This window comes from Electrophorus electricus, chromosome 7, assembly GCF_013358815.1.
Source record: "Electrophorus electricus isolate fEleEle1 chromosome 7, fEleEle1.pri, whole genome shotgun sequence".
Lineage (NCBI taxonomy): Eukaryota > Metazoa > Chordata > Actinopteri > Gymnotiformes > Gymnotidae > Electrophorus > Electrophorus electricus.
Window position 1 is genome coordinate 5509156 of NC_049541.1, and position 26954 is coordinate 5536109.

General features: G+C 44.8%; 2 protein-coding genes across 5 annotated transcripts; both read left to right on the forward strand.

The window, feature by feature from the left end:
• The first annotated feature begins 2 nt into the window (after positions 1–2).
• ahrrb (aryl-hydrocarbon receptor repressor b) lies at positions 3–19497 on the forward strand. 4 transcript variants are annotated; one of them, XM_027021167.2, is made up of 11 exons: positions 3–315; positions 556–781; positions 918–1000; positions 1238–1378; positions 2089–2273; positions 12188–12294; positions 13218–13307; positions 14999–15110; positions 15486–15619; positions 15857–16038; positions 17776–19497. In XM_027021167.2, the coding sequence occupies exons 4-11, from the start codon at positions 1317–1319 to the stop codon at positions 18755–18757; spliced, it is 1854 nt and encodes a 617-aa protein (XP_026876968.2). In that variant the 5' UTR covers positions 3–315; positions 556–781; positions 918–1000; positions 1238–1316; the 3' UTR covers positions 18758–19497. The 4 variants fall into 4 exon arrangements, with proteins under 4 accessions (XP_026876968.2, XP_026876967.2, XP_026876966.2 ...); XM_027021166.2 differs by having other exon boundaries at positions 3–301; XM_027021165.2 differs by having other exon boundaries at positions 3–149.
• A 458-nt stretch (positions 19498–19955) lies between these two features.
• exoc3 (exocyst complex component 3) lies at positions 19956–26671 on the forward strand. The gene is made up of 13 exons (XM_035527849.1): positions 19956–20078; positions 20644–20810; positions 21044–21263; positions 21651–22332; positions 23525–23642; positions 23810–23935; positions 24063–24163; positions 24262–24372; positions 24513–24654; positions 24746–24868; positions 25172–25333; positions 25464–25585; positions 25894–26671. The coding sequence occupies exons 2-13, from the start codon at positions 20667–20669 to the stop codon at positions 26081–26083; spliced, it is 2241 nt and encodes a 746-aa protein (XP_035383742.1). The 5' UTR covers positions 19956–20078; positions 20644–20666; the 3' UTR covers positions 26084–26671.
• The last annotated feature ends 283 nt before the right edge of the window (positions 26672–26954 follow it).

Below are 26954 nucleotides of genomic sequence, written 5' to 3' on the forward strand. Positions count from 1 at the left end.
ACCAACAGTCCGCTAAACGTTTAGCCTGTATCAAACTAAACAAAGACGCTATGGGAAATTTGAAGTAACCTGCGCGTCTATCCTTAGGCTCAACGACTTTGAGCTCTTTCTGCTTGTGGACAAATCGTTGATGTACGCTTTGGCAAACGGTATGGTTTCGTTTAATTTTAAGTGAACTGATTTAATGCCCCAAAAGCATCGGACTATGGCCGTGCACCTAAACATTTTAAAAAAATATTCCTATATGAGGGTCTTCACTCGCCGCTAAATTATACCTGCATCCAGTCAAACAACCCTGAGGGTAAGAGTTACTAGGTGTGGATTTGTTTTCTTCTCATTTATATAAAACTTCAGCGTAACCTAACCTTTCGCCATACGTTTTGTTATGACGGCGTCACTCGTGAAATGTGTTGTCCCGTTATCTTGCTGCAGACGAAGCGGTTCGTAGGTCATAAGCAGCCCCTTAGGAAATGGCACAAAGACTACGGCGATACATGCCCACTGTTCTCTTTGACACTGCTCTATTGTTCTAACTTTTTCCATTCCCTTTTAAAGTTGCTTATTTCGAGCAACAGGCGAGTTGAAACTGCTTCTCGTCTCGGACCTTTGCTATTAACTGGCGATTGCGACAGCTGCAGCATACAGCCGCTGTGTCTGGACGCGCGTGCAAGGGCGCGCGAAAGGACGTGCGAGTCCTGAAACATCGCGTGCGAAGCTCGAGTCGTGTCACGCAGAGGAATCCTCCACCTGAAAGAAGAGGATGGAAACGCCACCCAAGCGGGTATAAAGCATCAAAGTACAGCTGTCAACTCGCTTTTCAATTACTCAAAGCTTACACGCAGAACTCTCTTTTTTAGAGGAAGATGTTTATTTGATTTTGGAGAACAAGTAGCCTGAAATAACTATTTATGCTGTAGGTGTAAAAATCGTATGCAACATTATATTCTCACTCGAGGGAAGAGCAGTTTTATTACCCGAGAGCCCTTTTGGTTAACTTTTGGTAAGTAAAATGCTTTTTGCTTTTGTATGTTATAATTGCGCGGAGCTATCTGTGCTCTATACCGGTCTTTGCAGTGTTTAGAAATTGGTTATTGATCGAAAAAGAAAGTTTTGATAATGGAATGTGTTTCAGTTTTACGCTACTTGTTTAGCAGTCCTAGTTTCTTCTACATTTTAATGGAAACTTAAGTGTGAGGTAAAGCTCTGCTCAAAGCCTTCTTACCTCTCCTGTCCAAAGATCTGAGGCGTTTTCAGTGAGAACTTAACAGGTGCCTGATGACTTTTGTTAGTGACTAGCCAAACATCAACTGCAAAGCATGATTCCACCTGGGGATTGCCTGTATGCTGGACGGAAACGGAGAAAGCCCATTCAAAAACAGTTGAGTAATCCCCTGTCTACAGCCGCATTTCTAAAAGTAGCTAAATCTTTACCACTTATGATACTTCACAAGTTTTCTTTGTCTGGAATCAGTGTAGATGTTTTGAGTAAGACTCATACCACCTTATTGATTAGGTTCAAATGACATTTTTTAAAATTTGTAAATATGTAGGCTACTGTTATGGTACAGCTATTCCTGCTTGTGTATTTCTATGTCATAAGACATGCATGGTCTGATCTGTTTGTTTATATTAGTTTGGTTATTTATGAGCTTTATTTTTTAGATAATGCATAAGAACTAAAATCGTTAATTAACTATAATGATAATAAAACAGTAACAAATGAATGTTTTCTATGTTTTCGGTTGTTTTTTTTTTGTATGAATTAGTTATACAAAACCTCTTGACTGTTTTGGTATGATTTCTAATTTGTGGTTTTCAGATTTGTTTCAATTTGTGGATTTTCAAAAAAGGTTTTGCACTAACCTTTTAAAGATCAAAAAGCAGAGATTATAACCTCACAATATCCTGTATGTTCCATACAGTATTAGGGTATTCCTACAAATCGCACGTAGATCTTTGCGGTTTCTTTTTGAGTGGGACTAGATCATAACGCAAGTTTATGTTTTAATTTCCGCTACCTCATTTCCGATCCTCATACGGTGGTAGGGCAAGGTTGTTTGTGACTTTCTTTCCCTTAATTTCCAACAGAAAACCTGCCACAGCAGCGAACCAGAAGCCCAACCCGTCTAAGAGACACCGCGACCGGCTGAACGCGGAGCTGGACCGCCTGGCCGGACTGCTGCCCTTCACGCCAGATGTCATCTCCAAACTGGACAAGCTGTCTGTGCTGCGGCTGAGTGTGAGCTACCTCCGGGTAAAGAGCTTCTTTCATGGTAAGATCAGTGACTCATCCCAGATGGCCCAGTAAATGTCATCAGAGGTTTTGTAAATTCACTGGAAATGTTCCAGGATGTGGTACCCACACGACTTTGTTGCGTGTTGGGCTTATATTAGCAGTCTCAAGGTTTCATTGCACTGAAATGCCTGTGTTTCTGTGTGTGTGTGTGTGTGTGTGTGTGCGCGCGCACACACACATAAATGACAAGTACAGAGTAAATGAGTAATTAAGAGAATGTTATGAAATCCAGCAGTATACTTTCATGTAGCTGTTTTCTTCCACATATAATAAATCTATTGAATATAAGCTGTCTATTAAGGCTAAGTGCTTTAATGGTTCCCACTGAGTTTGCTGACCTCTCTCTGGAAACACACTGTTAACAGCCTAGAAATGTAACAGAAAAAAGAACAATGGATCATCATTTTAAAAGCAAATGGATGTCATCTGAATTTTCTGAAGTTTCTGATGGGTCTGCATATTTCTGTTTTTTTTTTTTTTTTTGTCCACAGCGATTTAATTCTGGAAGGGATATATTAGGCTAGGAACTGAAAATGAGCTTGCTTTTCTTTCTCTCTCTCAGGCTCTAAGACTGTGGTAGATAGAATGACAGGTCTATACACTAAATGTGGCTTGTCTGGAATGCTAAAGTAGTTATGCTGTGGGCTAATACATGAATTTAGCTCTGACTCTCGCTAACACCACAAGACTGACACACCCTGCAGAGGCTGAGATGTGCATTGTTATACTTTCTAAGTATGAATATAGTACGAGTAATAAGTATGACTGACTATAGTTCTGTATGGTGTCTGGGGTATTTGGGTGTGTGTGTGTTTGAGGAGTACTATATACTGAGTGAAGAGTGAGACTGGCTGTATGTGCATGCATATGGGTGTGGTTGCACTTGTTTATGTGTATGGCAGATTTGACCCATGTGTTTTCCTATTCTGACAGCTTGCGACCATTTTGGATAATGAAAGCCATAAATGTCAGAAGTGCCTTGATAGCATCATTTATATTGCACATGACCCTGGATGCAGTGTTATTAAAAATCATGAATAACAGGCATGCTGTCGCCTTGATCTTTTGCCTTATGAGTGATTGGTAGTCATCTTACGTTTGAACATTTCAGACTCCCCTTTTCTTCCAAACTCATCTTCTCATGGTCACCTGTGCCTTCAGCCCTGTCCTGCTCCTTTCCAGTTGCCTTGATTCAAGCAGTGAAATGTGGTCAGACTAAAAATAATTATAGCAAGCACTGTGTTGACGTGCGAAGACCTTATAGTTCAATGTGGAACAACAGAAAAAAAAGAGGCATTGAAAAGGCAGCTGGACATTTTAAAAGTGAGAGAGGGTTTTAATATATGAATCATCTGTATTTATTACAGCAATATAAACATCGTGTACTCATATCTCCATGTCCCAGGAGATTTTTAGAATGTCCTTTCCACCTTATTCACTTGATGAGGGGTGACGTTTTCAAACAATACCTGATCTGACTATTGTCCCCCATAACATGAAACCAAATCCCGGTTAAAAGTTTTGTGTTTTGTCTTCTATTGAATAGTTTGGAGCATGACAAAGGTCATGAACTTATGACCCCAAACCTTGTCTGGTCTGTATGTGCGGTGTTTATGTTCGCTGCCATAGAACATCGCAGGAAACACATCAATAAAAATATAATATAATTGAGCTATAATAAAGATACTTGATCCTTAGGGAAGCCTGTCAAACTGCGTGTGTTCACCACATTTGTGGAATGCTCATCTTCTGATTTACAGTGTTGACCGTTTTCATTTTGATGTTTTATTTCTGGAGACAAGAAGAGAAAAAAAATCAACTGAAATTTAGTCCTACTACTTCCTCAGAAACATGCGACTAATGTTTCTGGGTGCCATTCGCAGCCATCTCTTTAGTCATTGAGTCCTTCTTATAGCTACAACCCCAAGAGCTCGTGCTTTACGTGACAAGCGGTTTAAATACTCATGTCAACACTATAGTGTTGTTCTTTAGCTTGACAAAATACATCTTAAATATGTTAACCTCTAGGCTTTCCAAATCATAAAGTATCCACTGATGTTTTTATAATAAATTCTAAAGGTAAAAGAGTTTATATGTTCAGTGCTCTACAGCTCTGTTTCTGTTACTGTCAGAGTAAAGTCATTAGTAATGGCAGGGAATTTTAGTTGTAGAACAATGACCTCTCCCAGTTTGTTGGTATTTTCTCCTTTTGCATATTACATGTCTGTCTGGGAGTCTAAAGTTTCCTATTCGTCCCCACTGATTATACTGCTGCCTCACGGCCCAGTGCCTGGGCAGTTTTTTGAGGTGCCTTTGTGCTCCGTCGCGGCGGAGGAAACTGCCCTGCCAAAGATCCGTCTCCGTGCTCCTTCGGCTGCCGTGTCACTTGGTGCCAGCAGGACGGGACCCTGCTTTCCCCATCTGAGCCATTTTTAGGCACATGTGAGTGATTTATTGGGTAAAACTTTTCCACTGTGTGCCTGATGAGATCTGATCACTTCCAGCAAGTGTGTATTTCACCTGGCTTTATCCCTTCAAGCCGTGTGTGTGGTGTGTGGGTGTGTATGTGTGTCTCACACACACACACACACACACACACACACACACACACACACACACACACACACACACACACATATATACATATATATATATATATATGTATATATATATATATGTGTGTGTGTGTGTATATATATATATATATATATATATATATATATATATATATATATATATATATATATATATATATATATATATATATATAAAATCTCACACACTATATACACAGTGTGCTTTCTGGTGTTGTGGAGGAACGACATTAAATCTACACAGGAGAGGAGCAAGCTGGGTTGCACTCTGGCACATGAGGGAGTAATCGAGCTCCACATGGAGAGGCCGGCAGCCGCCAAGAGAGGGGGCTTATGGGTAATGAATGCACCAGTGCCTACCGAGGGAGTGCTTGCGTGACTGCTTCCTGGCAAAGTCCCATGTCCTCAGGCTTTGTGTCTAGCTGACTAGAGGTCGGTCCCCCCCGAAGTGGTTCAGCACCGCTGCTGTTTTGCTTCTGGGTGCTTTGGCTTAGATGTGGTCAGGCCACAAAAACAACCTGCTTGCCATTCTTAAGCGTCATATCTGAACCCAATAATGACGAGCAGTCCTTCTCTAAATTTCTCGAGCTTTGAATCGAGTAATTGATCTGAAACGAATGTGGCGCACTGTGCTTGAGGTGGTGCCAGGTTTGTGGGTATTGCCACAGTAAACCTCTGGGTGTGTTGCATTACAGCCCAGAGTCAAGTAATGCACTCCTTCAGTCATCTCATTCTTACCTTTTGGGGAGTAGCTCTGTAATTATTACACTGTAGCAAATTAATTTCAGATTGAACCATTTTTTCAAGCAGCCCAAAATTACTTCCAGCATTTGTGTCCCCTTCAGCAACTTCTCTTTATTGGGAAAACGACAATTTTAAAAATGCGAAAGCCACACATCTCTCAAAAGACAAAAACTCTTGGGAATCCACCAGGCCTGACCCATCTGAGGAGCTGAGGGCGGCGTCCAGGTGTGTGGCGTTCAGATCGGCACCTGACATCACTACGCTTTCTTTGGCGGATCATGGGGAATGCAGATGAGCGGAAATCCCACTGCAGCTGGGATGTCTTACGAAACACTGCCCTGCTCCCCGTGAATGACTAGGGTTTATTTCTACTGTGCATTAAAAGCACAACCTTTTCGTGAGAAATGGCTAAGCCCTTTTATTCCCTGTATGCCTCTGTCTTTTGTGTCTGGCTTATCACCCATTTGGAAAGGTGTTTCACATACCCTGAAGGAGAGGGAGCGTGATTTTAAATGTATTTTTCATTTTGACGACGATAAATTCTCAGGCATGCCCTTTTTCTCGGTGGCATCTTTTGACTAATGGAAAATCCCTCTTTATGCAGATCTGGTCACAGCGTAGAGATTACTGTTAGGCCATGGCACTGAAAGTAACAGCATTCAACCTAAATAACATTTTATTATTATTCTGGGGTTTGTGTTCGTTGGCAGCTGAAAGCGCTTCATCTGCACACAATCCCGTGCCGTCCAGCAGTAAACGACCCGAAATATGTTACGAAGGAGCTTGGAGTAAAGTTCTGGTGCACGACAGCTGCAGCGATGCACTTCTGACTTTTTTACTTTTCACTTTGTCTGCAGATGATTATTAATGAGCCTTAGACGTTCACTCTCTTTACTGGGACCAAAGCGCGGAAGGCTGTGTGGTTCAAACACAGGGCTTCTCTTCCCACAGCCCCGTGATGATGAGGGGCAAGCGCTCAATGACAGCAGATGATGGGCAATGCCGATGTAACTGCTCCTGGCGACTCAGTGAAGCACTGGGATGATTTCACTGTCCCGTGGAGGGTCTGCCCACTGATTACGGTGCCAGATCATGACGCTCAGTAGATGAATCACGATTTTGCACTAGTTAATCATAACTAATCCACTTAAGATTTTCCTCGATTACTTTTCTAATCAAAGACTTCCTGATTGATATCTGTTTTATTGAACCACATCTTCACTGTGATTCTAGATGTCTTTTTTTTTTTTTAAATCTTTTTTATCAAAGCAAGTGATCAATAGGAGGCACAACCATTAGGCCAAAACCCTAATGTGCAGAACTCTCCGGCCTGTGCAGATGTCATGTAAACACCTGGTCACACATTTTCATATTTCATGAAAATATTTAACATATGAATTATTTGCTTTAGGATTGCTTGCCGGGACAAGCAGCCGATTTATTCAGAGGAATTGTTCTAAGCTTTGGTGTTGTGTGCTCAAATAGACAAATAGAGCCACAAAGCCTACTCTCGTCACTTTCTCCTCGAAACAACAGGGGACAAAATAGAATAGTAGTGCTTCCTGTGCCTCGGGTGGCGGTATCATGCTGGCATTGTGATGGCTGCGTTGGCCCTTTAAGAGACAGTTCGTGTAGTTGGGCTGGAGTAAGACAGAGCTTGCGTGACTGTAACAGACCGGGCCCTGACCTCAGAGAGATCCGTATGAAAAACGATCCGGATCTGTCTGTCAGAGCACCGGAGACCAGCACTGCAAAAATGAGTCCACACACTGCCTTCTTCTGGACAGATTCCTCTTCTTCTCCTCAACATTTCCTGGTCTCCTCTGTCTCTGTCTGTCTTTATCCATCTGTCTTTGCTTATTTCATCTGTCTTGCATAAATATACATATTATATACATATTATTAAATATGAATCTACATATTATGAGCCTCATGAATCTAGTTACCTTTAGACTGGCAAAATTAGGTCCTTTTGTTTGCACGGTCAAGGCTTGCTTTGCGAGGGGACTCGTTATATTACTCTATGGGAGTAAAAATGTTTCTGTTTTTATAGTGAAGACTAGATCATCTTTTTAGTCTTGGCCATCAGGGCCAAAACGTTGTCCTCCATAATGTTTACAGTCCGCAACTGAACCATAAACGTCAATACCTTACCATTCAAAGGCATAAGAGGCATGTTTGATTCTTAAAGTCACCTTTAAGAAAGTGTGCACGGAATCCAAACAGCGGGGTTGAACCGGTTGAACTTAAAGGGGGGGTGGTGGTTGGGGGGTGGGGGTCGGAGAAACCTAAACTCGCTCAGAAATGCTTTCACCGAGGACTTAGTAGTACTTGACTACAGGTAGTTGAGGAGTAAGGTTCAACCAGACTTTAACTGTTGCTTCATTATAACCTCTCACTGTTGCTCTGGCTTGACCTGCTCCAAGCCCTTCTGCTGCTGTTCAGTGAACCTTGATCTGCTGACAAATGTGAACAGGTAGCGAGTGAAGCGCACAAGTGTGATTTATAGTCCTGGTTCTCATCAGCGGGTATCCACACAGCACTGATGAACAGCTATGCTGTTCATCTGTCCTACCTGTTCATTAGTATTGGCGAAATATCTGCAGTAGGCTACATTACCTTTGGCTGCAGTGACACCTAAAAGTAAAAAAAAAAAGTAAGCGGCTGCCGAGCCGTTCCCCTGAAGTTGAATTTGTGGGCTGAGGACTTGATCTGGGTTCCAGGTCTTTGGACGCTGTATGCTGGGAGGTAAAAGCTAGGATTGGGTCAAGTGCAGTGTTTGGCAGCAGAACTATTCTGTTCCTCGCTATATAAGCTAGCTGGGGCATAAACACACATCTGCTCGTAAAAACCAAACATCGGCTGTGGAGAGCGCGCCTGGTTTTCATTTCCGTCTTGTCATCGAAAAACAAACCAGCAGTGAGATGCAACGAGGGGGCCGCTGCCTGGCGGAGGTGGTCCACTACGTGGGGACAAGCGTCCTGTTAAAGTAGCTTATCTGCTTACCTTTAGGAGACCACCTGCAGGTTTTGGCTCTGGGTTAGGAGTGAATCAATGGAGAATGATTTGTCTTCTGAGAAACCGAAAGTTGCAATACGTTAAAACGCACTGCCCCATTTTGCAGCCTTCAAGATCAGTGTTGTTAAAATGTTGATATGGATATTGCAAAAACGATTAAACGTGTGTGTGTGTGTGTGTGTGTACACACGCATGCGGTCCGGGGGTGTGGAGTGTCACACCATAAGTGAACCTGATCACTATAGAAGTAGTTCCTCAGCAGGCTTTTAACCTCAAGTGTTCAGTCCAAACTGAAAGCTTATTGAAGCCCGTTGAAGAGATCGTTCTTCACAGCCTACCGCTCGTTCACTCTCACCCCGGGGGGGTTGTTTTGGGGTAAGAGGAAGGCCAGCTCCGCTCTGGCGTGCCGTGTCTACACGTCTGCAGCACTCCCCCAACCTCTGCTCTCCCTCCCTCTCATTCCAGAGAGGTGAAGGATTAAGGATCATCTCAGGATGAATTGGAGAAGGCCTCACCTGGCCCTTCCTTTACGAGTGTCTTCGCTTTGTCCGTCAGCCCCACTTCTCCACTCTTGACTTTTCTCTGGAACTGATGGGAAACTGTCGCAGCAAACATAAATCAGGTGAAATCACTTGCTTCTCCTGCACAGCTGCGGGGATCTAACGCAAACTCCTCTCTCCCGGTCGCCATTACTCCACACAGCCTCGATTCGCTCTGCTCAGGAAAGTGCTAATTGACCTTTTGCTTTAAAATGACTTAATGTGACATTGTCACATTATCCTATTAAAAATATGATGCGAATTAATGGAAGACAAAAATGTCTTTGCCATGCATTTCATCCATGTCAGTGACCGGATGATCTTAAGTCGTAACGCTTCTCCTCTTACCTGGTACGGTACATGCCAAACAGGCCTTGTGGGAAAGTGTCCATGACACTTTAGCTGCTTCCAGTTCAGAATTTTTTCTCACTCTTGCAACCCTCCTTCACCCTTAAAGCAAAGATGCACTCACACCGACAGATAAAGGCACTGAACACTGATGTAGAGTCTGCCCAGCCCAAAAAGTCCATTTGCAGCTGGGCAGGCGACTTGGCGAGAACCTTTTGTAATGCGCTGTGGGCGTAGCCAGGAAAACACGTCAGTTCATCAGTTTAATTTGTATACTGTACATGTGATACCTGCGTGAGAAGGATGCTGACTAACAAGTGCTCGTGGGCCAAATTCATGACCCTGTCAGTAATTAAAAAAAGAGAAAGTGAATATCCGAATCGCACTACACCTTCGGTTTAGAGTCGGGATGGCCGCTCAGTGACTCAGTTTCCATCATCTCTCCCGCTTTGATATTTTGTGCTGCTTCCATAGAAATCTAGAGCAGTAAATGTGTTTCTCCAATAGAAACAGACTTGCTCTCCGTGACTGGGCCCAGCATGCCACGGATTTCAAAAGCATGGCTGTAATTTTTTCCGTCCTGTGTCAACAGCCACCGTACAGCCTGCTTTGTATATATATGGATGTATCCGTGTGTGTGTGTGTGTGTGTGTGTGTGTGTGTGTGTGTGTGTGTGTGTGTGTGTGTGTGTCGGCTCTGAGCTCTCATCCCATTCTTCTATAAGAGAGAAAAGAATTTGAGCCATTGCAAAGAAAACCATATATCAGCCATTCCTGCCTTTTTATGTAATCAGTTATTTTAGTTCTTGATTTTGTACAACCTTTACATTAAAATTACATTAAAATGCTAAATATGCTTTATTAAGACATACCTTACTTCATTCATGTGGGCATTTAAAAATAAAACTTGCAATAACTCTTTATATTATCATTTTTGATTTGTAGAATATATTCAGAAGAGCAGTATTATAGATGTATATGGTCCTGTACTAGTATTTCACACAGAAGGATACATTGCTATGTAGACTGGGGTCCAGTGCATTGTTTAACATCTTACACAAAAACTCACTTAAAATGGTCTACAGGGATGTCAGTCTATGGCCATAGATTGTACCTTTTAAAAAGGGAGGCCAGTTTCGTCACATTCGAGTTAGTAAATAGGTGAGGAGTGAAGATCTCCTCCAGTTTCGCTGGTAAATACGTCTGTGCCGTGAGCGCGCAAATAGAGCTGAGGGTCCGGGGTTTGGACGGTGGGCCGGTAGTGGTTGGAAGAGGGAGGCTGCAGTTTTGCTCTTTGACCAGTAGGGTGCACTCTTACAATTACTGAAAATTGAATGGTACGCTCATATAAACCAAACCAATATAATAAACCAAACTTGAACTTGATATACAGCGACTGTGAACAAAAATGGTTCGTAATTAACTGGTTTATACAGTTTTGCTATCTTTTGGCAATAATCTGAAATAATCTTGCTCACCAAGAACTTTATTAGAAACATTTTTACACTTACTATACTCGCCAATTTGACATACATATTATTGGTAGGTTTTTCCAATGTAGAAAAACAGGCTGTAGCTCATCTGTTAACTTCCTCACGGACATTCTCAACACAGCATCAACACATGCACGGCAGTGCCGTGCTGGAGGGTGTCTCGGGTGCAGAAGCGTTAGTGGGTTTTTTTACTTGGGTCAGTTTAACTGCCCCCCCCCCCCCCCAAAAAAAAACAACAATCTCAAATGTGTTTACTCCACAGTGAAACTCAACATGCATAGCTCTGTAAATGTTCTTGCAGTAACCCTGTGATCATCATCAAGCATCTAAACCTAGGAAAGAAAAGCGAACGTTCTCATGCCATTGGCCACAAAAAAAACATGTTGAGCTGAGGGAACGTTCCGCACACAGCCTGTCCTTTAGTGCCACTCTTCACCATAGAGCCGGGGCAGAGGAATTCGGCCCTTTTAATCTGCAGAGCAAACGCAGGCCACTCGACCTGTCGTATTCCGCAACGGCACGCACGCTCGGAGTTGTTTTTTCCGACTCCCTCGACCAGTCACGGAACGGCGGCGTGGCGAGCTCTGAGAAAGCCATCAGGAGCAGAATCTCAGAGAGGAAAAAGTGACGCCGCAGACCTCCGCACCAGGCTGATGGCCCGGGGGCTGGAATCCCACACAGACTGACACTGTGGCCTGGGAGAGCAGGGCAGGATGCGGCTATTGCTGCTGGAGTCTGGAGAGTTGGGGCGGGGGCGTTGGAGGCAGGGGCTTACTGTTGACCACTAAGGGGAACTATGACCGCCAAGTACACTGCAATTCACCACCCCTGACAGTTCATTCAGTTTAGTGTTTTACACTGCATGCTTATGGTTTACTGTGTACAGTGTGTGTGTGTGTGTGTGTGTGTGTGTGTATACTATCCAAGGCTGACTAAGAGTGTGATCTGTTGTTTTATGTCAGGAGTGTGTGTACATTGGAGAAAGATGTTTTTAAAGTGGACTCCTTGGTGGATTTGCTGTTCTCCAAATGTAATCGTAAACCTCTCCACATACCTCATTCGGAAAGGTTTGCCTTGGCTACATGCATGGAACCCATATCTATCTCTCTCTCTCTCTCTCTCTCTCTCTCTCTCTCTCTGCCTTGTTTCCACACAGCTATTCAGGAGAAACCGTGCAGAAAGAACAGCATTGAGGCCTCCAGCCCGGAGTTAAGAAAACCCAGCCTGGGAAGCAGCGTTCTAGAGAGTGATCTTCTGCTCGAGGTGAGAGAGGTGGATGGGTGTGTGAGCTATCATGGGGATGGAGTAGGTGTGGGGGATTTCGATCTGCTTGTCCCAGGCTGACCCTGTTGATGCAAAGCAGCCTGATAACAATACAAAACAAAAGCCCTTAAAATTAATGTTGGAGGATAAAAGTCAGATAAATTGTCATGTGATTTATTCTGCAAATGTAAATGACATAGAAATCCTTAAAGGAGGTGTGGGTGTGGGTGTGTGGGTGTTGGGTGTGCGCGTGTGTGAGTTTATTGAGTGGACATATACCATAATACTGTCAAACACTGCCTCACCCCACCATAGCCATCAACATAGCATTTCTTAACTCTTCAGCAGTAGAGAGAGGAAGCTCTTACGGACATATTTCCAGGTATTTTCTAGGAAACATAGTGTTGAACGTTATTAGAACAGTGAAGTGGAAAGAGTAGCTGAAGTATTTCCTTCCTTTATTCACCTTTATAGCATTTCCTCTCTTACCACAAAACAGCCTAGCGACCAGCCCTGTGTGGCACACAAGAGGGCGTTGTCTCTGTGCCACGGGGCAGGGAGGGGAGGGGAGGGAAGCTAGCACTGACCCCGGAGTGACCCAGCCAGCTTCGGGGTGGGGGTGAGGTGGTACAGCAGCGTCACGCGGAACGTCCCACGCCTGCACCCTTGCACGCTCGCTAGATAAAAGCGGCATAGACTTTCCGCCTCCTTCCTCCGGGGTTGATGGGCTAGGGGACCGTCTGTGTTATGCCCGGTGACTTTGCCACGCTGGAGGAACTTGCAGCATCTCAGTATAGGATAACGGAGCTTTCACACATATATGTAAGGTCTTTATTGATTGATACAAGGTAACTTCAAGGCAGGTTCTTTTGATCTGTCTGATCTTTTGATGGGTACTCATGCAGGTGATTCCTTTTCTCCAGTCTTTAACAGGGTTTGCTCTGGTTGTGAGCTCAGATGGAGTGATATTTTATGCCTCTTCCACCATCGCTGACTACCTGGGCTTCCATCAGGTAAATGTACATCCTCAGGACCAACAAAACTTTGGGCCTTTTTTTTTTTTTTTTTTTTTTTACCTTCAGGCAGGAATTTGTTTGACTGTGTTTAAACCGATACAGGCTAAGTACGTGGAACGATTTCAGAAGCGATCTTGACTTGTTGGAAGTTGTATTTTAAACTTTAGCTAAAGAGAGTGTAGTATGCAAAACAATTACCATTAAATACAAACGCTGATGAAAGGTATGATACAAACACCATGACCTGTATTGTTTTATCACTCCTGACAACTAGACACCTATCTCTAAGTCCTTCAATAAAATATTAGAAATCATAACAGCACGGAATGTGTCGGAGTCCTGGGAGATTGTGTTCCCTCTGCATGTGGAGTCTCCCAAGCTTCAGACATCAAACCAGCAATAATGTGTGTCTGGCCGTAAAAGGCCCAAGGCCAGGGCTGGCAACAGCTCGCCTCTAGTCTCTCCCACCAGGAAGAACCAAAATAGTCACCTCTCTTCACCCCATGGTTCATTCACAAGTCTGTTACAGGGGACCGGAGTGTCACGTTTCTTTGGCACCCGAGTAAAACAACTCCCTAAATAAAAGGAATGTGACTGGGTGACAGGAACTGAGACTGCACCGTTGGGCATGCGAGCGCGGCCTTGTGGGACAGAGCGTTTAGAGCAGTGCGTGACTCGGGCCGAGGATATAATGGAAAGGTTGAACATTTTAGGAGTTTTGTTGTTTTATAAACTGAGTACAGCCGTAGCTTGGGGAGTTATGAGTGTGCTAGCCTTTCACGCCCCCCGCCCCCCCCCCCCCATCTCTTTCATCATCAGAGCAGGGATGTATCTTTCCTCATGCAAGCAGAATTGGTGTCACGCGACACAAAAACATGTCTCTAGCCCCACATCCTATTGTAAAGAGGAAAATCCCTCGAACTGGCAAACTGTGGCATTCAGCTCGTTAAAATATTTTAACATGGCTGATGATAAAATACAGCCATCAGGAGCCAGTTAGCACCAGACAAGTGTGAGTGCATTTAACTGGTCCCCAAAATTGTTAGTAAGTCGACACCATTAGAGTTGTTGATGGCCAATCACAGTCTTGAAAGCAGCAAGGAGTAGCAAGAGTCTAACTGTTCTGTCAGGGAGAATATTTGGGGAGAATACTCAGGGAGAATACTTGGAGAGAAAACTTGGGAAGAATTATAATAACAATAATAATAATAATTATTATAATTAGTTACATTTATATAGTGCCTTTCTCAGACTGAAGGACACTTTACAGACAGAACACTCTCTTGTTGAATTTAGGCTGTTCTCGAGTGACCCATGGCATTCATGTAGGAGCAAGAGTGTTTCAGTTTTCTTTTGCCCTTTACACAGAAAACATTTCTTCAAGATTAACGAGACTTCTTCAAGAGTGTGGCATTAAGCGCGGACTTTCCGAGTGAGTGCGTCCTTTCTGTAAGCGGGACAGGAGGACGGCGGCATCGGCTCTGTGGCTTTCTCGCCACCGGCACTAGCGGCGTTGGTCCAGCGGGCAGCTGCCATGCACTGTTCACCCAACATACCAACTGACCGCTGCTGCGGCCAAACACAAAGGTCCCAAACACAAAGGCCATAATTAAAGTTGCGTGTGTGTGTGTGCGCCTGTGTGTGTGCGCGCCTGCGTGTGCGTGTGTGTTTTTTCCTCTCTGTGACAGACGGATGTGATGCACCAGAACGTCTTTGATTACATCCATGTGGAAGAGAGGCAGGAATTTAGAAGACAGCTCCACTGGGCTATGAACCCCAGCTCACAGGAGGACCATGCTGGTGTGTGTGTGTGTCTGTGTGTGTCTGTGTGTGTGTGTGTGTGAACCCTAGCCACACAGCTAAAGCCCTATTGGTGAACTAACTGTGATTGATAAGTCCAAGCACTAACACGATTTTGTACTCAGTTCCATGCAGCCTGTTACAGAATAACTTTCATTTAATACCTTGTGTGACATAATTTGCTTTCAATTGATGTAGTCTGAGTTTTGTCCGATATAAGGCCACCGTCATGTACGTAGCGCAATGTCTGAATTAGTGTTAACTTCTGAACAAAGGCAAAACGATACTGGGTGCGATCAGTGAATGTGTCCCAGTGCTTCTTAATCGCTTGCAATGCCTTTAGTATGTAACTGCGGTTTGTGCTTGATGGCGTAGGCGAGGACTTCGTGGCGAGAGGTCTGAGGAGCACTCCGGAGGCGGGCAGCGTCCCTCCTGAACTCGCGCCGTTCCTCACGCGCTGTTTCGTCGTTCGAGTGCGCTGCCTGCTCGACACCACCTCCGGCTTTCTGGTAGTCACGCCGGCCTCGCGAGCTTGGCTCTGTTTAGTTCTCTTCGAAAACGACATCCTGTGAGAGCCTGTATTGAATTGCTGAACGTAACTGAATGGGGGTGCCTAAAAATGTCTGGAATGTCGTTTGGGGTTGGCACTACAACACGTTAGGAACCACAACTTGACCTGTGCCCTTTTACACGCTTGTGAGTTTGTGTGAGTTCGCAGTGATAATTGGATGGTCTCTCCCCCTTAGAACATGCAGTTCCAGGGTAGTCTGAAGGTCCTACAGGGTCAGATGAAGAAAGCAGAGTGTGGGACTCTGCTGCCCCCTCGGCTGGCGCTGTTCTGCGTGGCCACGCCCCTCGTGCTGCCTTCCATCGAGCTCAAGATGAAGAACACGGTGATGAAGAGCAAGCTTAAAGGCCCCAGCAGCAGGTTTGAACTTCAGAGCTTTTCTTTCAGAGCTCAAGTTGGAGTATTTGAACAACTCATTTATAGCTGTGAGCTATAAAAATAGGCTATGTACAGCTTCTAATTTTGGCATTAGTAGCCAACAATAATTGATGTCATGGATAATTGTATTATCTCATTGCTTTTCAAGGGTGGGAGTCAATAGTTATATTTAATCAGTTACCAGTACTAAGCTATCATTTGATGGATATGTACTTTGATGGATATGTACGATTTTAAATACTATTAAAGGATTACATTTTACCTACATATATTTTAGCAGTGACCTTTTTTTCAGATACATAGTTACATAAATTGTCATATTGGGTTAAAAAAATTCGTTTTCAGAAATTTTTATATAAAAAAACAAACAAAAAAACACCCCCCCCCCCCCCCCCCCCCCCCCCCACATTACCAATATCAATAGTGAAATTAAGAGCTGATGAAGCCAAGGAATCCGTATCATCACAGACATGAGAGAAACATAAATAAATAAAAATAGAATGAAAAAAGTCATGCCAAACAAAGAAAAGATAACTAAAACAGGAGATCAAGGGAAGATGGACGACCAAATACGTGTTGTGACCAGTGGCAATGTCCTATCAGGTGTTGTCTTCCTTAAATTCCCAATTAACTGACTTTAAATTTAGAATTCTGAATAGCAATTAAAGATGCAGACTCAGGAATTGGTGGAAGAGAACAGCCAGGTCCCGCTCTTTTATTGCAAGTTAAACATGCATTTCAGGCGCCCTCCAGAGAATGTCTGAGCAGAATTCTAGTTTTTATATACTTTTCCAAGGCCGATTATATAATTGCCCCGCGTTTTTTTTTTTTTGTTTTTTTTTTACATATTGACCTTTGAGGTTTCCACCATAATATCCAAATCATGCATTATTTACCACTGTGCAGATTGATATTTAATACTTATACCAGCTGAAGTTTGGTACCATTACATTCAAATGAGAGGCTTCTCTTTAAAAAAAAAAAAAAAAAAAAAAATTCTAATTTTGCCCACCTACTATTGATGACACTTGATACCTGTTGCTAAAACAAACTGGAATAATCCACTTTGCTCCTGTGGCCTTTGCTCCAGTGGCCTTGAAGCTCAGTCAAATGAATGACTAGTGTCATGACTTAGGTTGTCTTAGGAAATTAGCAGAATAAGAATTAAAATACCAATATCAAAAAGGAGAATCACCACATGATAATACAAGTTAAATTTTATATTCAAACTCAACCTTTTTTTGGTAGAGACTACCTTTTCCTCCAAGTTCTTATTTATTTCATTTAAGTAGCAATATTTTACTTATGGTTGTAGGCAACACCACACATCTCTGTTAAGGTGTAGCAAAACTGCTTGGTCCCAAAAAGCACTGTGAAAAGTGTTGAACAAAAAGAACTGACTGTGTATCTGGTAGCATTTGTCGTGTGATTAGATATTATCTCGGAGAACATTTTACCATATAGGCCAAGGATGCCCAACACTGGTCCTGGAAGACTAGAGTACAGCACACTTCAGTGACCTTCCTGCTCAAACACACATCTTTCAATGCACAGGTTAATAATTATGTAGAAATGGTCGAGCAAGGAGTTCACCAAAGTGTGCTGGACTTCCAGTCCTTCGGGATCAAAGTTGGGCAGCCCTGCTCTAGACATGGGGGGTTTTGAACTTCTCCCACAGCTGCTATATTTATCCCCAAGGGGTTTTTTACTCTTTTGTAGTGAAAAGAGGCTTCATGGTTCCCGTGGCTCCTGTGATGTGGGGGGCATGCAGCTGCCCAGCACGCCCTTCAGAGACCACTGCCATGGGGGTTTGTGGTCAGCCCTTGCCAAAGAGGGCACCCAATTCAGGAGCAACAACGTCTACACCCGGGACGAGCCCCTCAACTTCTGCCTGTCCTCCACGGAGCTCCCCAAAGCCCAGGCCGCGGACAGTCCCTGGGACATGCGCTCGCTCTCACGCACTGCGCCCGCCAGCCCCTCCCCCGGCAAGTTCAACAAGCACACCCAACCCGGAACGTTCCGCATTTTGCCGGGTTGCTCTGCTGCGCCATCGCAGGGCAGGCACCATGGGCAGAGCGCGAGGGAGGCTTACATTGGGAAGGCGGAGAGCAGGTACACGGCACACAGTGAGAATAATCATGGCTTGCTTCTGCCCGAGACTGCCATTAAGACGGAGCACGACTCCGACTCGGAGAGCAGCTGCAGCGCCTACACCGCGCCCCATAACGGAGGGTGGCGCTACAGCTCCACCTTTCCCGAGGGACGGCAGTTGAAGATGGAGGAAGACCACTACAGTCACTACGGCCCGTGCCAGTGCAGCAAGGCTGGTGTTAGCCCTCCTGTCAACGGGCACCACAAGTATCTCTGCACGGGGGCCAGCAAACCCGCCATGTGCGTCCTCAACAAAGACATTGTGCATCCTGATCCTCCTGGCAACCAGGGCCCAGGCTGTCTCGACAACCATGAGTATGCAGACGGCTCAGCCGAACCCAAGGTCTTCATGCAGCTAGACTACATGCTGAGCTATGAGTTCAGGAGACACGGCCTTCTCCACTCCATCAAGAGAGAGCCAGCAGACTCCCCCCCGCCCTGGCAGGACAGCAGCCGTAACCTCAGTCGAGCACGCGCAGAAAGGAACATGTACAACTGTACAATGAACGCAGCAGCGAACAAAGCCAGTTCCTATTTGTACATGCAATAATCCCAAGAGCTAAATTCATTTCTGTGCAAGATATGCTTTTGAAGTCGAAGTGTATTAGACGTGTAGGATGAACTGCTCAGGTTTACCCCCTTTTGAGAGGCAAGTGTCCATAGCAATACTGATCTTTAAGGGGTTCTATATTTTGGCACTTTTTCAGTGATAAAGAAATATTAACATTTTGAATATATGTATGTAACATGTAATTATGTGATATTAAAACCCCTGTGTTAACTCGATAGGGATGAGTGTTTAGATTGCATATAATGTTGCATTGGATCTTCTCATGTCAGTGTCCAATGATTTTAAACTTTTTAGGTAAAAGAAATAGTGTTATTTTGGCTATGTCTTGTTGATACTTATATAATTTACTAAAGTTGGAAAAGAGACAGTTTTGGGGTAACAATAATCAAAAAGTAAATATATAGCAGTATTTTTTATGTTAGAGCATTTTTATCAAATATTTCTGGGTTTACAAGCACTAATGGTCCATCTGTGCTGTGTACCTGTACTGACTGTTAATTGTCTTTTTATGAATCATATGTTTTTGGAGTCTAAACATGGTTTACATACTCTTGTACACAATTTAGCTGCTAAGATACAATCGCTGAAACGTCTTTTACCATGCAAAGTGACATTTCCTGCAGAGTTGTTTTAAAATGGTGTAATTATAAGGATCAATATTTGCCGATTTGATTTGTTGGTTTCAGTTCCTTTTTGATACAGTCTTTAATACAGTTAATGCAAGGATGAATTAAATATAAAAACTAAATAAATAAAATGTAAGTTTTATGTTGTATTTTTATATTCATTGTATATATTGTTCCATACTTGATGTATAGTCTTTTCAATATACATTTTAAAATAATGTAAAAGATTAAATAGGGACACTTCATATTGGATCAGAAGTGTAATGTTTTATAAAATTCCCTAGCATACTCTAATAGTCCCCAAGAAAACCCTGGAAGAGCATAATGAAAGCATGCTTCTATTCCAAATGTCCATGCTTGTAGGGCGTTATGTACAGCTTTGAGTGATAAATTCAGTCAGCCATTTAAAATGCTACAATTCTATAATACTGAACGCTTGTACTCGTCTTATTAGATAACGTTGCAATGCCCTTGCGTAAATAAATTGCAGACTTCACCACATTGAGTAACACACACAGCTTGTCAGCTGCTGTTGTTGGGCGGTACCGCACCACGGTTCATCAACCAGGAAGGGTAGCAGCGAGAGATAAGCCCGCTAGCTACCTAGCAAATAATATGAAATTAATGCCTCAAGTTGCGACGCACACCCCGTAGGAACATAAAGCAGCGCCTGGGTTCGTTACTTCACACTTTCTTTTTGTCTTGTCTTACTAGAATTTTTTGAATGAAATCAAGAGTCAATAAAATGAAGAGTCATTTCGCTGACGCTAACGTATTTAACGTTAGTCCCTGAAGTGGTAGCTGTTAGCAAGCTAGTCGGATCAGTGTGTTTTGTTGACCAGCTATGCAAATATAGCCAACTAGTCAACTATGTAAGCTTTATATAAACAGTCCTACTCCATTTCTAAACATTGTCCCTCGTGTTGAATCCAGTAGCTAGCTAGTTAGTTAGGTGGTCAGTGTATGTTCAGGAATGGAATAGTGAAGGAAGGTTTGTAGTAATTAGCTATGTTGCTAATCTGACGCGAACCGCTCAATAATGTAGTTGGCTAGCTATTTTAGCTACGGTCAACAATATTCGAGTTGTTAGCTAGGTAGCGTTACGTTAGTATTTTCCAAGAGTCTTAGTACTCAAATACAAAAATTATTAGTGGTACTAAGAGTGCTAGGTGGTCAGCGTCTACTTAGCTAGCTAGTTCTTTCTTTTAAGCCTGTCACTTTGCATATGCGCAACTGCAGTCCATCAGCGCTATTGCTGGGTCATGGAGGAGACGAACAGAGAGGCCGTGGCCACGGCTGTGCAGCGAGTGGCTGGCATGCTGCAGCGCTCAGACCAGCTTGACAAAGTGGAGCAGTACAGACGAAGAGAGGCACGGAAAAAAGGATCTGTAGAGGCCAGACTTAAAGTAAGGAGATTTGTCTGTGTCTTGGTTACGTATTCGCTTCTGTCTTATTACTCTGAAATTGTTAAACTACGGCATTTAGTTGTACAGTACTCATTTCGACCCATTCATCCGTATATCGCAGTACTATATATCTATACAGTGATGGTGTCTGCAGTTGATGCTAAGGCAAGGAGGCTTGAATATGTGCAGCCTTTTCCACTGGTTGTGAAGTGCTCCTTCTGTCTCTTCTGCAGGCAGCCATTCAGTCCCAGTTGGACGGAGTGAGAACAGGTCTCACTCAGCTGCACAACGCCTTGTGCGACGTGAAGGACATCCAGAACTCACTGGCTGACGTCAGTAAGGACTGGAGGCAGAGCATCAACACGATAGAGAACCTGAAAGACGTCAAGGATGCTGTAGTCCAGCACAGTCAGCTGGCTTCTGCTGTGGAAAACCTCAAGAACATCTTCTCAGGTGAAGCCTAACACTGGCTTTAAAGACCACTGTATAATCTGTCTGTCTGACATGAAATTAAAGGCCCACCGAGTTCTTAAAAATGTCCAAATCTGTACATGTGTTTAGTGAGGACCATGTTCATTATTTGTCTGTGACATTGCGTTAAAGGTGAAAGCAGATGTTTGACGTCTAGTTCATGTTAGTTATAACTGCAGGAATGGCACTGCCCATAGATGTTAATGCTCTGTGTTTGTGAAGTTGGATTCTTGATGCTCATTGTCCACATCTTTCTGTGTCTCAGGCTGAATAAGTATAGTAAATAGAATGCCATTGAATTGCATCCTGGGTAAAAGAAATGAGCTTGTCTCTCTCTTCCACCTGGATGGCTCTCCATCCTGATGGCAGTGCCCGAGATCGTAAAGGAGACGCACGAGCTGATTGAGCGCGGTGAGCTGCTGCAGGCACACCGGCGTCTCATGGACCTGGAGTGCTCACGCGACGACCTCATGTACGAGCAGTACCGCATGGACAGCAGGAACGCACACGACATGAACCTGATCCGCGCCTACTTCGACCATGTGCAGGGCCTGTCCGACGAGCTGGCCAAGCAGCTGTGGCTGGTCATACAGCGCACCCTGGTGACGGTGCGGCGCGACCCCACGCTGCTGGTGTCGGCCATGCGCGTCATCGAGCGTGAGGAGAAGATTGACCGGCGCATGCTGGACCGCAAACGGCAGACGGGCTTTATCCCGCCCGGACGGCCCAAAGCATGGAAGAACCGCATGAATGAGGTGCTGGAGGGGACGGTGAGTGCGCGCATCGAGAGCACGCAGTCGGAGACGCGTGACTCGGACAAGATGTGGCTGGTGCGCCTGCTGGAGCTCACGCGCAAGTACGTGCTGGATGACCTGGTGGTGGTGAAGAACCTGGTGGTGCAGTGCTTCCCGCCGCACTACAACACCTTCCAGCTGTTCTTCGACCTGTACCGCTGCGCGCTGTCGGCCCGCGTGCAGGAGCTCACCACCGAGAAGCTGGAGGCCAACGAGATTGTCTCGCTGCTCACATGGGTGCTCAACACGTACCAGAGGTCAGTGCTGGGCTGGGCGAACACAGGCAGAGGGAGCGCTGTAGCAACCAGTGTGCCAATTAATGAGTGGGGTTTTCTGATGGCCTGGATGGCTTGTGGAGAAATGGCAACTCCATCTAGAAAGCTGCTGTGGTTATGTTTTATATATTTATAACATGGATTTAACAAAACCTTTTGTTTATTTGAAACATCAGGTACTGGCAGTGTTATTAGACAGCCGATGGCACTTGAAAGGAATGTGGAGCATTCTGGCTGTGATCTGTAGCGGCACGATTGGTTTATGTGTCCCTTGGCAGTTTGCGCTCACACCTTCCCCATTTCTGTAGAGTTTGAGTAGTGTGGACACAACACACAAGCTAGCAGAGCAGTGTCCCGCAGAGTACATTACAGCCGTGTGTATTGCGTGCGGCACGACCGGGATAAAGGTGCACGGAATTGTGTTCAGTCCAGTTTGTGTGTGGGGTTGAGGTGTTTGGGCAGAGGTGGCCAGTCTGAGAATCAGAGAGGTGGTGGGATGCAGTACTGATCTCAAGCAGAAATGTCTTGAAAAATGCTGTTTGATTGGACAAGTATGCGAGTGTGTCTGTGTTGTCTGGACTTTTAAATAAGATGTTATTTTGTCTGTGGATCAGCTTCTGGTGGCAATTACACTATAGGGTAAGGCTATCCATTAAGCCCATCCAGATCTGTTTTCAGATATTTTTAGTATATATTGATTTGATTTTTATGGGATTTCTCATTTAAAGATTTGTCTCTTCCATGAAGTTTTATTAATTCATCCACATAAATTAAAAAACGTAAAACAAAAATGCAATGCTGTTATTATACCGGCACCACTGAGACAAAAATAACACACACTGCTGTTATCACACTTGGAAACTGTGCAGTGTGACTGGATCAAAGTTCCAAAAGTTCAATTTAAACACCATTTAAAACATTTTACAATTTATTAGTTAGTTTATTTACAAGTTACAGTTTATTTGTAAATTAAGTGACAGTAAAAACACTGGAAATTCACATTATGCCTATTTAAAATGCTTGATGCTTTGATAGTGTTTGGACAGAGCAAAGACACTGCACAGCAATCTTGGTTCCACTAACAAATAGTAGAACTGGCCAAAACCATCTACAGTGTACACTCTCTTCACTTCCGCTACCTGCGGTACACTTCCATGTGTGGGTTGTATACCAGTGTGGAGATGATGGGCCATCCAGACCTGCAGCCCGAGTGCGACATAAAGCAGCTGGAGCCTCTGCTGCCACAGGAAGTGGTGGACAGGCTGCTCAGTGAATACATGAAGACCTTCACTGTGAGTCTCTCTCTCTCTCACACACACACACACACACACACACACACACACACTCCATCTCTGCACGTTATGAACTGGAATAGTGCTCTCAGTAAATAGCAGAAGTTTGCCTCGGAGACACAGGCGTGGCCCCTCTTCTAAAGCACACCCTGCCTTTCGTTAAACAGTCCAACATCACGGGATGGCTGCGGAAAGCCCTGGAGACCGATAAGAAAGACTGGCAGAGGGACACGGAGCCGGAGGCAGACCAGGACGGTTACTACCAGACCACCCTGCCCGCCATTGTCTTCCAGGTAAACACAGCCCCGGCCGGGTACTGTAACCATGCTGCCTTACTGGTCCGCGTAATTTGGGTCCGAAGAGAACCTCTCACACACACACACACACACACACACACACACCCACCTCTCTCCCTGTCAGATGTTTGAGCAGAACCTGCAGGTGGCCGCTCAGATTAGCGAGGAGTTCAAAGAGGAGGTGCTGAAGCTCTGCCTGAAGCAGATGACCTCGTTCCTGGTGCGGTAAGACACCTCGCTTTTCCCAGGCCTCTCCTCCGCAGCATGGGCATGCTCGCGCTCCACCCGTGCCTGCACAAACCCCATCCCGTCGTGTGGTGTAGGTACAGGGACGAGGTAGTGGCCTACAAGGAAGAGCACCTGAAGGACCGGCAGCTGCCCCAGTTCTACGTCCAGTACATGATCGCCATCATCAACAACTGCCAGACGTTCAAGTACGTTTCACCCAACACCCGCAGACGTCCAAGTATCACTGGTTTAGCCGAACAGCAACATCCGGTATCCTCTTGCGTTGTTGAAGTGGGTCTTGTCCCTGACACCGAAACCCCCCCACCCTTTTTACACATTTTTTTAGGGAGTCTATAAACAGTCTGAAGCGCAAGTACTCGCATTCGACAGATCCCACTCCAAATGACGCGGCCATTGAGAAGACCCTGAGCGAGGTGGCCAAGGAGGGTTGCCAGTTCCTGCTGGATGAGGTGTTCCTGGACCTGGAGGTGAGGCGGGGGATCTTGGACCACAGGTTGCCAGTCCTGCTGTTACCTTTACCACGGTATCCTCAACTGATTTTTCCTGCCTGTCGAACAGAATCATCTGAACGACCTGCTGACCCGGAAGTGGCTGACGGGCTGTCACGCCGTGGACACCATCTGCGTGACGGTGGAGGATTACTTCAACGACTTTGCTAAGATCAAGAAGCCTTATAACCAGGTGTGCTGTTGGGTGACAGGAGGAGAGGACAGGAAAGCTTTCCCCAGCTCTTGTAGATTGTCAGTCATTATTGTGGATGTAAGGTGTAAGAAACCTTAAATATATATGTAACATCATAGTAAACATAACTCCATTTCACACGTTTGGAGATAATTGTTAGTGTTGATCATGTTTAGAGGTGATGTTAGAGCTATGCTAAATGGAATTATAAAACATGAAAATGTAAACAACTGAAATAGAGACTCGGCTAAAAAAAACAAAAAACAAAACCCCACACAAGTAAAAGCGCGCGCGTGCGTGCAGGAGATGACGGCGGAGGCCCACCGGCGTGTGGTGGTGGAGTACCTGAAGGCGGTGGTGCAGAAGCGCATCACGTTCAAGAACGCAGAGGAGAGGAAGGACGGAGCAGAGCGCATGATCAAAGAGGCCGAGCAGTTCAGCTTCCTCTTTAAGAAGCTTTCTGCCGTGAGTTGCACCCCCTCTGCCTCATCCTGCTCTCCCCTGAGTGTAGCATGGTTATTAGATGTTGTCACCGTGAATGGTTATTATGCCTGCCGTAGATTGTGTGTGTGTGTGTGTGTGTGTGTTCGATCAGGGTGAGGATACAGACTGGCTGTGTGGGTCCATCACTGCCATTGCGGAGGTGTTCAAGCTTACTGACCCTAGTCTACTCTTTCTGGAGGTGTCCACCCTGGTCTCCAAATACCCAGATATCAGGTCAGCCCTGACTCACTGTTGTCATTGTTTGTAGCTCCATGACTTTGACGTGCTTCTCTGTTGGTTCCCCAGTCAAACCTCAGCAGTCATTGGCTATTAGGCTAATTGGTGTGACTGATTTGTCAATCACCTCGCTTTGTCAGTTCATTAGGAATAGCTTCGACTTGGAATCACACCTAGCTGTCGACATGAGTGAGGGTGTCTTAGAGGAGCTGGTGTTAAGTCAGTTTCCACTGCGGCCAGTAGTCTGACCGTGAGGTTGTGCGGCTCTCTGATACACATGACTGTTGTCTTGCATGCCCCACGAGGGAGGAGCACATCGTGGCCTTGCTGGCCGTCCGGGGTGACGCCTCCCGCGACATGAGGCAGACTATCGTGGAGACACTGAACCAGAGCAAGCCCTCCATCTCCACCCGCTCATCACCCGTCTTCAGGGACATCACCGTGCCAACCATCGCAACCATGACAGCCATGGCCGTACCTAAATTGCTGAAATAATAATCGGGGCCCCTGGGGAGGCCGACCGTTTCACCTCTGAGGTAGCGCCAGACTAACGGGCCAAGGCAGGGGCGTGCCATCTTTAGGACTTTGCAATAAATAAGAAGAGGGCTGTCAGGACTTGGTTTGTTTTTACGATGACTTGATGTACAGGAAATTCCTAGTGTATTGTTTGTTTGTTTGTTTTCTTTGTTGAACACTAAAAATACCCTGCCTTCTTCCTGCTTTTCTTAACACTGGACACGATGTGACTGGATAATTGCTTCGCTGCCATTTCATCTCTGATTTCGTTTGGTTTTGTTTTAAACAAACAAACAAACAAACAAACAAAGTTCTCACTGTAATACTTCTGTAGGTGCTTGGCTTCACTGAATAATTTACTTTTTTACAACGCACATTCACCAATGTGCGTTATGTTCGAAACACCATAATGCTCCACATTCCCCGTGACCCTTTCCTAGGTAAGGGAAGCTCACCACTGCAGCGATCCCAGGAAAGTCACGCATGATCCTTTCACACAGAGTTTAGGTAGTACAAGTGGAGCAGCTCCACTCAGATGAATCAAAAATAAAATGATTTATGATGAAATTGGACTGCGTTTACATTCAGCGTGCACATACATACATACACACATCAGTGATGTGGTGGGAGTGGCTGTGGGTGAGGGTTAAATGCTGCCCGTGATCAGCTCTCGCCTCTTGGTCAGCTCCCATCGCTCTCCCAGGTTCCCATCAGTGTGTGTGTGAAATGAAGTGGTCCAATCTGTGGAGTGGCACACTGCTGTGTTCAGGAAACAGGTCGTGCAGATCTGAAGCTGTAATCCTGACAACACACACTGACTCAAGGATTCTTAACAGTCTTTGCTTTAAAA

Coding starts and splice junctions, on each gene's coding strand:
- exoc3 (XM_035527849.1), top strand. CDS start 20,667: ATGGAGGAGACGAACAGAGAGGCCGTGGCCACGGCTGTGCAGCGAGTG. Junction 20,811..21,043: donor CTGTAGAGGCCAGACTTAAA/GTAAGGAGATTT, acceptor TCTCTTCTGCAG/GCAGCCATTCAGTCCCAGTT. Junction 21,264..21,650: donor CCTCAAGAACATCTTCTCAG/GTGAAGCCTAAC, acceptor TCCTGATGGCAG/TGCCCGAGATCGTAAAGGAG.
- ahrrb (XM_027021164.2), top strand. CDS start 1,317: ATGATTCCACCTGGGGATTGCCTGTATGCTGGACGGAAACGGAGAAAG. Junction 2,274..12,187: donor GGTAAAGAGCTTCTTTCATG/GTAAGATCAGTG, acceptor GTTTCCACACAG/CTATTCAGGAGAAACCGTGC. Junction 15,111..15,485: donor CTCACAGGAGGACCATGCTG/GTGTGTGTGTGT, acceptor TTGATGGCGTAG/GCGAGGACTTCGTGGCGAGA.